At 51.4% G+C, this 13,141-nt stretch overlaps 1 protein-coding gene across 2 annotated transcripts in view; it reads right to left on the bottom strand.

Annotated features, from left to right (window-relative positions):
* Positions 1 to 4,786: 4,786 nt before the first annotated feature.
* The window catches only part of ppp1r35 (protein phosphatase 1, regulatory subunit 35), a 12,379-nt gene continuing 4,024 nt past the window's right edge, over positions 4,787 to 13,141 (bottom strand). For both annotated transcript variants that reach the window (XM_070863495.1, XM_070863494.1), the window contains exons 4-5: positions 10,765 to 10,895; positions 4,787 to 7,817 (exon numbers count right to left, since the gene is read on the bottom strand). In XM_070863495.1, the coding sequence (XP_070719596.1) occupies positions 7,644 to 7,817; positions 10,765 to 10,895 (305 nt within the window). In that variant the 3' untranslated portion in view covers positions 4,787 to 7,643. The remainder of the gene's footprint in view (positions 7,818 to 10,764; positions 10,896 to 13,141) is intronic.

Genomic DNA, 13,141 nt, shown 5'->3' with positions numbered 1-13,141 from the left:
CACCTCTCATTCTTCTGAATTCCAATGTGTATAGGCCCGACCTATCTTCATTAGTCAACCCCCGTACCGTGGATGCCAAACAGGCGGCTGAAACTTTCCAGTCACACATGGAGCACGGAGACTCTACGAGGAACCTCGGGCTGCTTGACATCACGGAACCGTAAGCACGCACGCACAAGTCAGAAGAGAGCAGAAAACTCCCAAAAAGGAGGCACTGCTTGTGCCAATGGTGCAGCTCAGTGGGTTGTACTCTCGTTTCGGAGTTATCCGAAGATTGTGGGTTCAAGTCCCAATCCAGAGACTGGAAGCCCATAATTCAGGCTGACACTCCCAGTGCCAGTACTGAGGGAGTGCTGCGCTGTCAACGGTACCGTCTTTCGGATGAGCCATTAAACCGAGGCCCCGTCTGCTCTCAGGTGGCCGTAAGAGATCCCATGACATTAAAGAACAGGGGAGTTCCCCCTGGTATCCTGCGTCAATATTTATCCCTCAACCAACATCACAAAAACAGATTATTTGGTCATTATTACATTGCTGTTTTTGGGAGCTTGCTGCGCGAAACTTGGTTGCCGCGTCCTGCATTACAACAGTGACTACACTTCAAAAAGTACTTCATTGACTGTAAAGCGCTTTGGGACGTCCTGAAAGGCGCTGTATGAATGCAAGTCTTTCTTTCTTCAAAAGGCAAAAGCTAGAGTACTGCATACAGTTCTGGTCACATTACAGGAAATATGTGAATGCTCTACCAGGATGTGGCCAGTACTGGTGAACTTTAGCTGTGAGGAAAGATTGAATAAAAAGACTTGGGATTTATATAGCATCTTTCACGACCTCCGGACGTCTCAAAGCACTTTACAGCCAATGAAGAGCTTTTAAAGTGTGGCCACTGTTCTGAATTAGCGACAGCCAATATGCGCACAGCAAGCTCCCACAAACAGCAGTGTGATAAATGACCCAGATAATCTGTTTTTGTTATGTTGGATGGGCTGGGGTTGTTTTCTTTGGAACAGAGGAGGCTGAGGGGAGACCTAATTGAGGTGTATAAAATAATGAGGGGCCTGGATAGAGTGGACAGGACGGACTTATTTCCCCCTTAGCGGAGGGGTCAACAACCAGGGGGCATAGATTTAAAGTAATTGGGGGGGGGGAGGTTTAGAGGGGATTTGAGGGGAAATGTCTTCACCCAGAGGGTGGTGGGGGTCTGGAACTCACGGCCTGAAAGGGTGGTAGAGGCAGAAACCCTCACCACATTTAAAAAGTACCTGGATGTGCGCCTGAAGTGCCGTAACCTGCAGGGCTACGGACCCAGAGCGGGAAAGTGGGATTAGGCTGGGTGGCTCTTTGTCGGCCGGCGCGGACACGATGGGCCGAAATGGCCCTCCTCCCGCGGGCGTAAAATGTAAAATTTTGCTGCAGCGCTTTGGAAAGTTTTGAACGTGCCATCTTGTTGAGTTGGCACGTGTAATGCTGCGTAACACGGCCCGTTCCCCTTGGGAAAGGTTGGTGAGGGGGGAGGGGAAAGGTTGGTGAGGGGGGAGGGGAAAGGTTGGTGAGGGGGGAGGGGGGGGGGGGAGAAGGGGTTAGGGAATCACCACACCAACAACTTGCATTTATGCAGCGCCTTTAACCAGAGTGCAATGTCCCAAGGCGCTGCACAGGATTTAATTAAGGTGGATAAACTGATGAGGGACAGATGGGAGTGGATAGGGAGGACCTGTTTCCCCTTAGCAGAGGAGGAGGTGTGTGGGGGGCTTGACCCATCCACCTCCATGGCACGAACCTGGTATTGCAGTACTTCCAGGAACGGTGCAGTGGCTCTCGGCCTTTTGGCTAAGAGCATTGGCGCAGAGTGATCCTTGATGTGTGCAAGGTGACCTCTGGCGTTTGCGATTTGACAAAGAATTGGAACGATTGGCTACGAATTTCAAAAAAAAATTAAAGAGGATTAGGGTTTAAAGTGATTGGGGAGGGGGAGATGAGTATTTAAATCATTCCCTCAGCACTGACCTGCGCCACCTTCTCCACCTCGCCCGTCTCCTCGGCCCAGCGGCCCAGGTTCCGCTCCAGCTCCCTCATCAGTCGGACGGCTTCTTCCAGCTCCTGCAAAAGATGGCAAGAAATGAATGCTTTGTGCGTGAGCCCGGGAGCCTTTTCCTCCCCCATTTACCTCAGCTACCCCCCCGCCGCCGCCGCCGGTACCTGGTTGATGACCCGCTGGTAGGCCCGTTTCGCCTCCTCGAACTCGGGCCCGCCGCTGCTTCGCGCCATTTTTTTACACAAACGGCTGTCCGCCTACCCGCCGCGTGAGCAGCCGGACCCCTGACGCATGCGCTCAAGGGACGATGGGCTCAACTACCCAGCTGACGCATGCGCTCAAGGGACGATGGACTCAACCACCCAGCTGACGCATGCGCTCAAGGGACGATGGGCTCAACCACCCAGCTGACGCATGCGCTCAAGGGACGATGGGCTCAACTACCCAGCTGACGCATGCGCTCAAGGGACGATGGACTCAACTACCCAGCTAACGCATGCGCTCAAGGGACGATGGACTCAACTACCCCCAGCTGACGCATGCGCTCAAGGGACGATGGACTCAACTACCCAGCTGACACATGCGCTCAAGGGACAATGGAATCGGGCAACTCCCACTGACGCATGCGTCCCTGGGACTGGCTGGAGACGTGCCGCAGAGTTGGCTAACTGCGCATGCACCTGTCTGCTCAAGGTGTTCAGTGACACCCTTGTCCTCGACCAGGCCAACATCCCCAGCATTGGAGCACTGACCACACTCGAGCAGCTCTGCTGGGCGGGGCCACATTGTCCGCATGCCCGACGGGAGCAAGCGCTCTACTCGGAACTCCGACACGGCAAGCGAGCCCCAGGTGGGCACAGGAAACGTTACAGGGACCACCCTCAAAGCCTCCCTGATAAAGTGCAACATCCCCACCGGCACCTGGGAGTCCCTGGGCAAAGACCAGTCCGCCCTAAGTGGAGGAAGTGCATCCGGGAGGGCGCTGAGTACCTCGAGTCTCGTCGCCGAGAGCGTGCAGAAAGCAAGCACAGGCAGTGGAAGGAGCGTGCGGCAAACCAGTCCCACCCTCCCCTTCCCTCAACCACTGTCTGTCCCACCTTTGACAGAGAGACTGTAATTCCCGTATTGGACTGTTCAGTCACCTGAGAACTCACTTTTAGAGTGGAAGCAAGTCTTCCTCGATTCCGAGGGACTGCCCATGATGATGACAGAATCCTAGAGACTTGACTTCATTCCCCAAGCAAATAGGCAGTGTTGAACTGCATTACAATTGCCAATTAAACTTTCAGATCACTGCAGCAAAAGGGAGGGTCACAGAAATTTATAGCACATCATGTCCCGGCTGGCTGACAAAGAGCCACCCAGCCTAATCCCACTTTCCAGCACTTGGTCCATAGCCCTGCAGGTTGCGGCACTTCAAGTGCACATCCAAGTACGTTTTAAATGTGGTGAGGGTTTCTGCCTCTATCACCCTTTCAGGCAGTGAGTTCCAGACCCCCGCCTCCCTCTGGGTGAAAAAAGTTCTCAACTTCCCTCTAATCCTACCAATTACTTAAATCAACGTCCCTTCGTTGTTGACCTCTCTGTTAAACGAAATAGGTCATTCCTATCCACTCTACCTCGGCCCCTCATAATTTTATACGCCTCTAAAGTCTCCCCTCGGCCTCCTCTTTTCCAGGGAAAACCCCAATTTTCCATCTACCTTGTAAGAATGTTGTATGTTTCAATGAGATCATCTCTCTTTCTTCTAAACTCTAGAGAATATAGGCCTCGACTACTCAATCTCTCCTCATAGGATAATCCCCCCCAGGAATCAGTCTAGTGAACCTTTGTTGCACTCCCTTTATGGCAAGTATATCCTTCCTTAGGTAAGGAGACCAAAACTGCACAAGACTGCAGGTGTGGCCTCACCAGGTCCCCATATAATTGCAGTAAGACATCTTTACTCTTGTACTCAAATCCTCTTGTAATAATAGGGCATCAACAGGGCTTGGGTGGTAGCCGCCAAATCAGTAGGTTGAGGGTTCAAGCATCATTCCAAGTTGCAAATGCATAATCTTAGGCTGCTCCTCTGGAGTAGTGCTGAAGGAGTACTCTAATGTTCCCAATGTTGGGGAAGTCCAGAACCAGAGGTCACAGTCTGAGGATAAGGGGTAAGCCATTTAGGACCGAGATGCAGAGGAACTTCTTCACCCAGAGAGTGGTGAACCTGTGGAATTCTCTACCACAGAAAGTTGTTGAGGCCAATTCACTAAATATATTCAAAAAGGAGTTAGATGAGGTCCTTACTACTAGGGGGATCAACGGCTATGGTGAGAAAGCAGGAATGGGGTACTGAAGTTGAATGTTCAGCCATGAACTCATTGAATGGTGGTGCAGGCTAGAAGGGCCGAATGGCCTACTCCTGCACCTATTTTCTATGTTTCTATGGTCAGTGATGCCATCCTTCATACGAGATGCTAAATCAAGGCCCTATCCAGCTGGATATTACACGGTACTTGCACAGACCATTCTGCCCAACAGGTCTGCCACTGTTCACGCTCCAGACAAGTATCCTCTTGCTTTACTTCATCTGACCTTATCAACATACTCTTCTATTCCTTTCTTCTTCATGAACTTATCTAGCTTCCCCTTAACAGGTCCAAAAGATGGCACCTTTGACACAGCAGCAGTCAAACATCCTACGGCACAATTTCAAGAGTACAGCTGTTGTCCTGCCCACCAATTCTCCCTCAATGATCACAAAAAAAACATGCTGCAGCTAGTGCGGATTGGCCCACAATGCCTTTATTGTAAGGGGGGTGGAGTATAAAAGTAGGCAAGTCCTGCTACAACTGTACCGAGCGTTGGTGAGACCACACCTGGAGTACTGCGTACAGTTTTGGTCTCCGTATTTAAGGAGGGATATACTTGCATTGGAGGCAGTTCCGAGAAGGTTCACTCGGTTGATTCCTGAGATGAAGGGGTTGTCTTATGAAGAAAGGTTGAGCAGGTTGGGCCTGTACTCATTGGAGTTTAGAAGAATGAGAGGTGATCTTATTGAAACGTATAAGATTCTGAGGGGGCCTGACAGGGAGATGCAGAGAGAATGTTTCCCCTCGTGGGGGAATCTAGAACTGGGCGGGGGGGGGGGGGGGGGGGGCATTGTCTCAGAATAAGGGGTCACCCATTTAAAACGGAAATGAGGAGGAATTTCTTCTCTCAGAGGATCGTGAATCTTTGGAATTCTCTACCCCAGAGAGCTGTGGAGGCTGGGTCATTGAATATATTTAAGGTGGAGATAGACAGATTTTTGAACAATAGGGAAGTCAAGGGTTATGGGGAGAGGGCAGGGAAGTGGAGTTGAGGCCAAGATCGGATCAGCCATGATCTTATTGACTGACGGAGCAGGCTCGAGGGGCCAGATGGCCGACTCCTGCTCCTATTTCTTATGTTATGATAGTCACTGCATTTTGAAAATAACTTGCCTTGTGAAACTTGGGAGACGTGATTAAGGTGCTAAGTGAAAGTGTTGCTCCTTTTCTTTCAAACAGGTTACAAAGCCTCAACGCTCTCCTTCATAACACTGTCTCTCGGAGCTGTTTAAAAATGCAATTACATTTTGAAAACTCTAAAGTCAACAAAAAAAAAAGAATCTGAGCTTTAATTTAAAAAAATACACTGACATCAGATTGCAATGTAAAAAATTACAAAATCTACATTGTAAAAATTGGCAACATACATTAAAGAGGTGAGTGGTTGGTTGCATCGACTCTGATCAAGATCATGCATGTTGTTCAATTGCAAGCATGTAATAGGCGTGCAATGGTGCAAAACAAAGTAAAGCAAACAAGAGGAAAGGGTTTCTCTTGTAATCATCAACGTGAGGGACAATCGTTGCTGGGGAATGGCTCACTCTCCATTTTGGGTATCCCGCCGTCAAGCATCGAGCACCTCGCGGACAAGAACAGCATAGGTTAAAGGCAGAGTAAAGCTCCCTCTCTGCGCTGTGCCTTAATCTCAGAGGAGTGCAGCAACAGCGCATTTGCTCACTCCGCTTCAGCGTCGCTGTGCAAGATGGCCAACTGGGAACAGTCCCGGGCTCTGGGGTCCAATGCTGACTGAGAAGTGGACGCAGACCGTCGGAATTCCTTTCGCGTCGGATTCCCCCCCTGAGCGCCAGTCGAAATGGCCCGTCTAACCAAGCCCCAGCGGTGAACGGTCAGTGTCCATCCCACTGGGTCACCCTGAAAAAGGGAGCTGTGTTCCCTACCGTTGCTACATTTCCTGCTGCCCGGATGGTGTATTTATTCGGACAGCAGTTTGGTACTTGCACTGCAACACTGAGCATTTCGCAGACGGTACAACATGGAAAATGGCTCCCTGAGGTTGTGACAAACTAAAGATGCATTTTAAAATAGCTAGGTGAACCAGCGACCATGTGTAGTGGAGCGAATCGATTAAGTTTAACCTGCTCCTCTCTCGACACTGCCAACTCTTGCGTTCGATGTCACGGAAACCAGCAGCCCCCTTTCCCTCACCACCCCACCCCCCCCGGACAGTCAGCAAGTGGCCATTCTTCATGTCCAAGTCTGGACGTTAGGCAGCGGCAAGGCTTTGACAGCGGAAGGGGCGGGCAAGGTAGCCTGGCCCAATTCCACCCCTCCACCCGATGCCGCAAATGCACATCGTCCGTATTAAGAACGGAGAAGAGGGGAAATTCTTCCGGCGTCCTGGGGCCAACATTCACGCCCTCAACCACCACCAAAAAACAGATCAACTGCTCGTTCATCTCACTCGTTGCTCATGGGAGCTTGCTGTGCGCACATTGGCTGCCACATTCACAACGGCGGCTCCACTTAGAAAAGTAACTGTTGAAATGTGAAATGCTTTGGGACAACTTCCAACGGTGATCGGGTGCTTTATAAAAGTGAGTTATTTTTCTTGATGGCGATCCGGTGTGGCTCATTTATCACCCCTCCACCCCCCTCCCCTCAGTGACAACAAGCGCCCAAACTGCCCACCCTCTAACCAGCTCACGCTGGGGAGCAGACTCGGGAGCCATTTCTAGTGGGGCACTGACAAGAGAATTTAAAAATGTTCATGAATTTCTCTCCGTTCTCCCAGGAAGTGTGGAAACTGCGGCTTTAGAGTCACATGGGGCTGGGAACAGAGCCCCAGCAGTCTGCCTTTCAAGGTCCTATTTCCTTTCTGTTGCTTACTAATTGATTTGACCTGTTTGAACTTTGTGAGGCTGGTGGTTTGGAAAGGGGCTATTCACAGAACTGCTCCCTCATTGGTAGGTCAGTCCTAAATCGGAATACGGAGATCAGTTAGTATCAGTAACTCCAAATACATTACTCGGAAATACTTACATCAGCAGCACACTATGAGAGAAAATCTTATTCAGGCACCAATAGGTTATATTTCAAGCTTAAAATGTTGTGCCCACCTTCTGGCTGTTAACACGATGTCCTGACCGGAGATGTTGCTAAATCCCCAGTTATCACAAATACAGTTCGGAAAGACTTTATACAGAAAAGGACTAATAAATACTATATATACACTTTTTTTTTTTTTATACAGAATGCACACTCCCACAGCTTTCCAAGCTGCAATCCTGCTGTCGCTAGGCCTCCCACTGTTTCAGCTTCCGATACAGGTCAAAGGGAGAAGCTGCGAGCCTTGGCTGTGCCTGCACCTTCAGTGCTGGCAGGCCTTCCACGGCGAGGTAGGGGGTCTCAGACAACAGCTCCGAGGGATTGTAGAACATCATCAGGTCAGGGGCTTCCATCCCGACAACCTGCACAGGAGAAAAAAACAAATTAACATAAGAATGTATTAATAGGAGCAGGAGTAGGCCATTCGGCCCGCGAGCCTGCTCCGCCATTTAATAAGATCATGGGCTCAGCTCCACTTCCCTGCCCGCTCCCCATAACCCTTTACTCCCTTAATCGCTCAAAAATCTGTCTATCTCCGCCTTAAATATATTCATTGACCCAGCCTTCACAGCTCTCTGGGGTAGAGAATTCCAAAGATTCATGACCCTCTGAGAGAAGAAATTTCTCCTCATCTCCGTCTTAAATGGGTGGCCCCTTATTCTGAAGCTATGCCCCCTAGTTCTAGATTTCCCCCACGAGGGGAAACATCCTTCCTGCATCTACCCTGTCAAGCTCCCTCAGAATCTTACATGTTTCAATAAGATCACCTCTCATTCATTAATGCTACCACAATTCACTTCCCTACTTCTTTTAATACCCCAGGGTGGAAACTATCAGGTCCAATTTTAAGTCCCATTATTTTCTCCATTACCATTTTGTTACTTACCGGTATATTGAATCAAATAAGTTCCTCCTCTTAATTTATTTTTAATTTTCCTTCTATCACGGATATGTTATCTGTCATGTATGTACATGCTGTTTGTAGCCACCAGATGGTGTAATTGCTGGAGGCCACTGAACCGCACGCACATGGTGCTGCTCTGGTATAAAAGGCCAGCCATTTTGTGAGTCAGACACTTTGGGCCAGAATAAAGCAGAAGGTTGTACCTTGCTTAGTTAAACAGTACTCAGTTGAACCTTTATTGCATACATAAAAATATGCTCTTTTTTCTTTACTGTGAAAATGGTTACATAGTACTGGCTTAATAAACCTGCCATTGCCTTGTTGTCTAATACAGTACCACCTGCGTTTGTCTTTAATGGGCCCACATCTCTACCTTACTCTTATGACATATATAAAATCTTTAACTATTAACCTTTTCCTACAATACAACAGTGACTACACTTCAAAAGCAATGCTCCCTCTGCGCAGCTTACAGCAAACATTTTTCAAATCTACTTCATTGGCTGAAAAGCGCTTTGGGACATCCGGAGGTCTTGAAAGGTGCTATAAAAATGCAAGTCTTTCTTTCATTCAATTTGCACACAGCTAGTGATAATGACCAGATAACCTGTTTTCAGTGATGTTGATCGAGGGATAAATATTGACCAGGACACCGTTGATAACTCCCCTGCTCTTCTCCGAAATGGTGCCATGGAATCTTTTACGTCCACCGGAGAGGGCAGACGGGGCCTCGGTTTAACGTCTCATCCGAAAGACGTCTCCTCCGACAGCGCGGCGCTCCCTCAGCACTGCACTGGGAGTGCCGGCCTAGATTTTTGCGCTAAAGTCTCTGGAGTGGGACTCGAACCCACGACCTTCTGACCTAGAGGCGAGAGCACTGCCCACTGAGCCACTCTTGGTGAATAACGCGATTTAAAAATCACTGAAAAAAAACAATACTGAACCATTAAATGGTCACTGGTGCGCATTAATCAGTTTCTTAGTAAATTAAATATTTTGAGATATGAAAAAAAATGCCTAACCAGTGCCTGTGCACCGAAGAAATGAGTGCAATTTGAAGAGCCGCCCTGCCCAGTTTTGTGGGCAGGGCCTGATTCGGGTGAATTGAACCTTGAACCAGTGTAAAAGATTGTGGAAAACGCGAGCGTGAGTGGGTTTGGGATTACCTCACTGACGTTTTAAATTCCCTGATCTTTTGTGCTGTTTGTGTTGGAATCTGGCCTCAAAACATCCTCGCTCTGATCTGTCTCTCTAAGGTCCGAAGTGGATGATCTCACACTTCCTGGATGCAAGTGGACGTAATGTAAAAGATCCCATGGCCACTATTTCAAAGAAGAGCAAGGCGGGGGGGCGGGGGCTTGTCCCCGGTGTCCTGGGCCAATATTTATCCCTCAATCACCATAACAAAAGCAGATTTATCTGATCACCACCACGTTGCTGACTCTTTTAGAAACATTGAAAATAGGTGCAGGAGTAGACCATTCGGCCCTTCTAGCCTGCACCGCCATTCAATGAGTTCATGGCTGAACATGCAACTTCAGTACCCCATTCCTGCTTTCTTGCCATACCCCTTGATCCCCCTAGTAGTAAGGACTTCATCTAACTCCTTGTTGAATATATTTAGTGAATTGGCCTCAACAACTTTCTGTGGTAGAGAATTCCACAGGTTCACCACTCTCTGGGTGAAGAAGTTCCTCCTCATCTCGGTCCTAAATGGCTTACCCCTTATCCTTAGACTGTGACCCCTGGTTCTGGACTTCCCCAACATTGGGAACATGCTTCCTGCATCTAACCTGTCTAAACCCATCAGAATTTTAAACGTTTCTATGAGGTCCCCTCTCACTCTTCTGAACTCCAGTGAATACAAGCCCAGTTGATCCAGTCTTTCTTGATAGGTCAGTCCCGCCATCCCGGGAATCAGTCTGGCCGGGAATTGCCAGTATTTTAAAATACTGGCAATTGCCAATTGAAAGTCAAGCATATGCCCCTTAACCAATAAAAACTTTTAACTAAAACTTAACCAATCAAATTAAAATTCTGTTTTGGGCAGGTGATGATGCACTCCAGTCCCTCCGGCGCCCACTTCTCGCGGAAGGCCGCGAGCGTACCGGTGGACACCGCGTGCTCCATCTCCAGGGACACCCTGGCTCGAACGTAGCCTCGGAAGAGAGGCAGGCAGTCGGGCCGAACGACCCCCTCGACCGGTTAATGGCCACATCACATTGCTGTTTGTGGGAGCTTGCTGTGCGCAAAATGGCTGCCGGGCTTTCTACATTACAACAGTGAGCGCACGTCCAAAAGTATTTCATTGGCTGTAAAGCACTTTGGGTCATCCTGAGGTGGTGAAAGTTCTTTCTCCCTTCGAGCAGAAAGAAAAACTAACTCTGCGCGAGCGGACTGGTTACCTTTTTGTTCTCCGCCCTTGGTTTGACCAGCAGCATTTTCTCCTGTACGGCCGTACTCAGCACATCGGCCACGGGTACCTCCAGGCTGACCAGCCCTCTGTAACGCTGCAAATCCTTCGGCACGTTCAAGCCTGCAACACAACAGGCGGGTCACGGTGGTTGTTGTCTAACCCGTCAATCCAGAGCAGGCTCCATTCTGGCTCCGAACCCAATTCCCTCGTCCACGCCGAGGTTACCCCCCAGACATGACTATTCCAACGCTCCCCTGACCGCTCTCGCACTTTCCACCCTCTAAACTTCAGCTCATCCAAAACCCGGCAGCCCGTATCCTAACTCGCACCAGGTCCCGTTCACCCATCACCCTCCTGCGCTCGCTGACTCCCGGTCCATCAACGCCTCTGCCTCGACCACTCCCTGTGACCAAATATTTCATGCTGCAACAGCCCTCTATGTCCTGGTATCTTCTTCAAATCGCATTTCTTCATTAAATTGACATGTTTCCCCTCCCCTTCCCCCTGTCTCTCTCCACCCGCACGCCCCCCCGCCTCCTTCTCTTCCCACCTCTCTCCCCTCCCTCGACCGCCGCCCCACCTCCTCCCCCCAACTCTCTCTCTTCCCCTCCCCCCCCCCAACTCTCTCTCTTCCCCTCCCTGCCCCAACTCTCTCTTCCCCTCCCTGCCCCAACTCTCTCTCTTCCCCTCCCTGCCCCAACTCTCTCTCTTCCCCTCCCTGCCCCAACTCTCTCTCTTCCCCTCCCCTTCCCCCCCCAACTCTTCCCCTTCCCCCCCAACTCCTCTCTTCCCTTCTTCAACTCTCTCTTCCTCTCTTCCCCTCCCCTTCCCCCCCAACTCTCTCTCTTCCCCTCTTCCATCCCCTCCCCCAACACTCTCTCTTCCCCTCCCCCCCAACTCTCTTCCCCTCCCCCAACACTCTCTCTTCCCCTCCCCCAACACTCTCTCTTCCCCTCCCCCCAACTCTCTCTTCCCCTCCCCTTCCCACCCAACACACTCTCTTCCCCTCCCCTTCCCCCAACACTCTTCCCCTCCCCTTCCCCCCAACACTCTCTTCCCCTCCCCCCAACACTCTCTTCCCCTCCCCCCAACACTCTCTTCCCCTCCCCCCAACACTCTCTTCCCCTCCCCTTCCCCCCCCAATACACTCTCTCTTCCCCACCCCTTCCCCCTCAACACTCTCTCTTCCCCTCCCCATCCCCACCCAACACTCTCTCTTCCTTCCCCTTCCCCCCTCAACACTCCCCTCCCCCCTCAACACTCTCCTCCCCTTCCCCCCAACACTCTCCTCCCCTTCCCCCCAACACTCTCTTCCCCTCCCCTTCCCCCCCAACACTCTCTTCCCCTCCCCTTCCCCCCCAACACACTCTCTCTCGTCCCCTCCCCTTCCCCAACTCTCTCTCTCTTCCCCTCCCCTTCCCCGCAACACTCTCTCTCTTCCCCTCCCCAACTCTCTCTCTTCTCTTCCCCTCCCCTTCCCCCCCAACTCTCTCTCTTCCCCTCCCCTTCCCCCCGCAACACTCTCTCTTCCCCTCCCCAACTCTCTCTCTTCCCTTCCCCTCCCCTTCCCCCACAACTCTCTCTTCCCCTCCCCTCCCACCCAACACTCTCTTCCCCTGCCCCCCCCACACTCTCTCCCTCCCCCCCCAACACACTCTCTTCCCCTCACCCCCAACTCTCTCTCTTCCACTCCCCTTCCCCCCCCAACTCTCTTCCCCTCCCCTTCCCCCCCCAACACACTCTCTTCCCCTCCCCTCCCCTTCCCCCCAACACTCTCTTCCCCTCCCCCCAACACTCTCTTCCCCTCCCCTTCCCCCCCCAATACTCTCACTCTTCCCCTCCCCTTCCCCCCAACTCTCTCTTCCCCTCCCCTTCCCCCCCAACACTCCCCTCCCTTCCCCCCCCAACACTCCCCTCCCCTTCCCACCCCCAACACTCCCCTCCCCTTCCCACCCCCAACACTCCCCTCCTTTCCCCCCCCCCCAACACTCCCCTCCCCTTCCCCCCCAACACTCCCCCCTCCCCTTCCCCCCCAACACTTCCCCCCTCCCCTTCCCCCCCAACACACTCTCTCTTCCCCTCACCCCCAACTCTCTCTTCCCCTCACCCCCAACTCTCTCTCTCTACCCCTCCCCTTCCCCCAACACTCTCTCTCTTCCCCTCCCCTTCCCCCAACACTCTCTCTCTTCCCCTCCCCTTCCCCCCAACACTCTCTCTCTTCCCCTCCCCTTCCCCCCAACACTCTCTCTCTTCCCCTCCCCTTCCCCCCAACACTCTCTCTCTTCCCCTCACCCCCAACACTCTCCCCCTCACCCCCAACTCTCTCTCTTCCCCTCACCCCCAACTATCTCTCTTCCCCTCACTCC

Source organism: Pristiophorus japonicus, chromosome 20 (assembly GCF_044704955.1).
Source record: "Pristiophorus japonicus isolate sPriJap1 chromosome 20, sPriJap1.hap1, whole genome shotgun sequence".
Lineage (NCBI taxonomy): Eukaryota > Metazoa > Chordata > Chondrichthyes > Pristiophoridae > Pristiophorus > Pristiophorus japonicus.
This window is presented reverse-complemented; position numbering and strand designations above follow the sequence as displayed.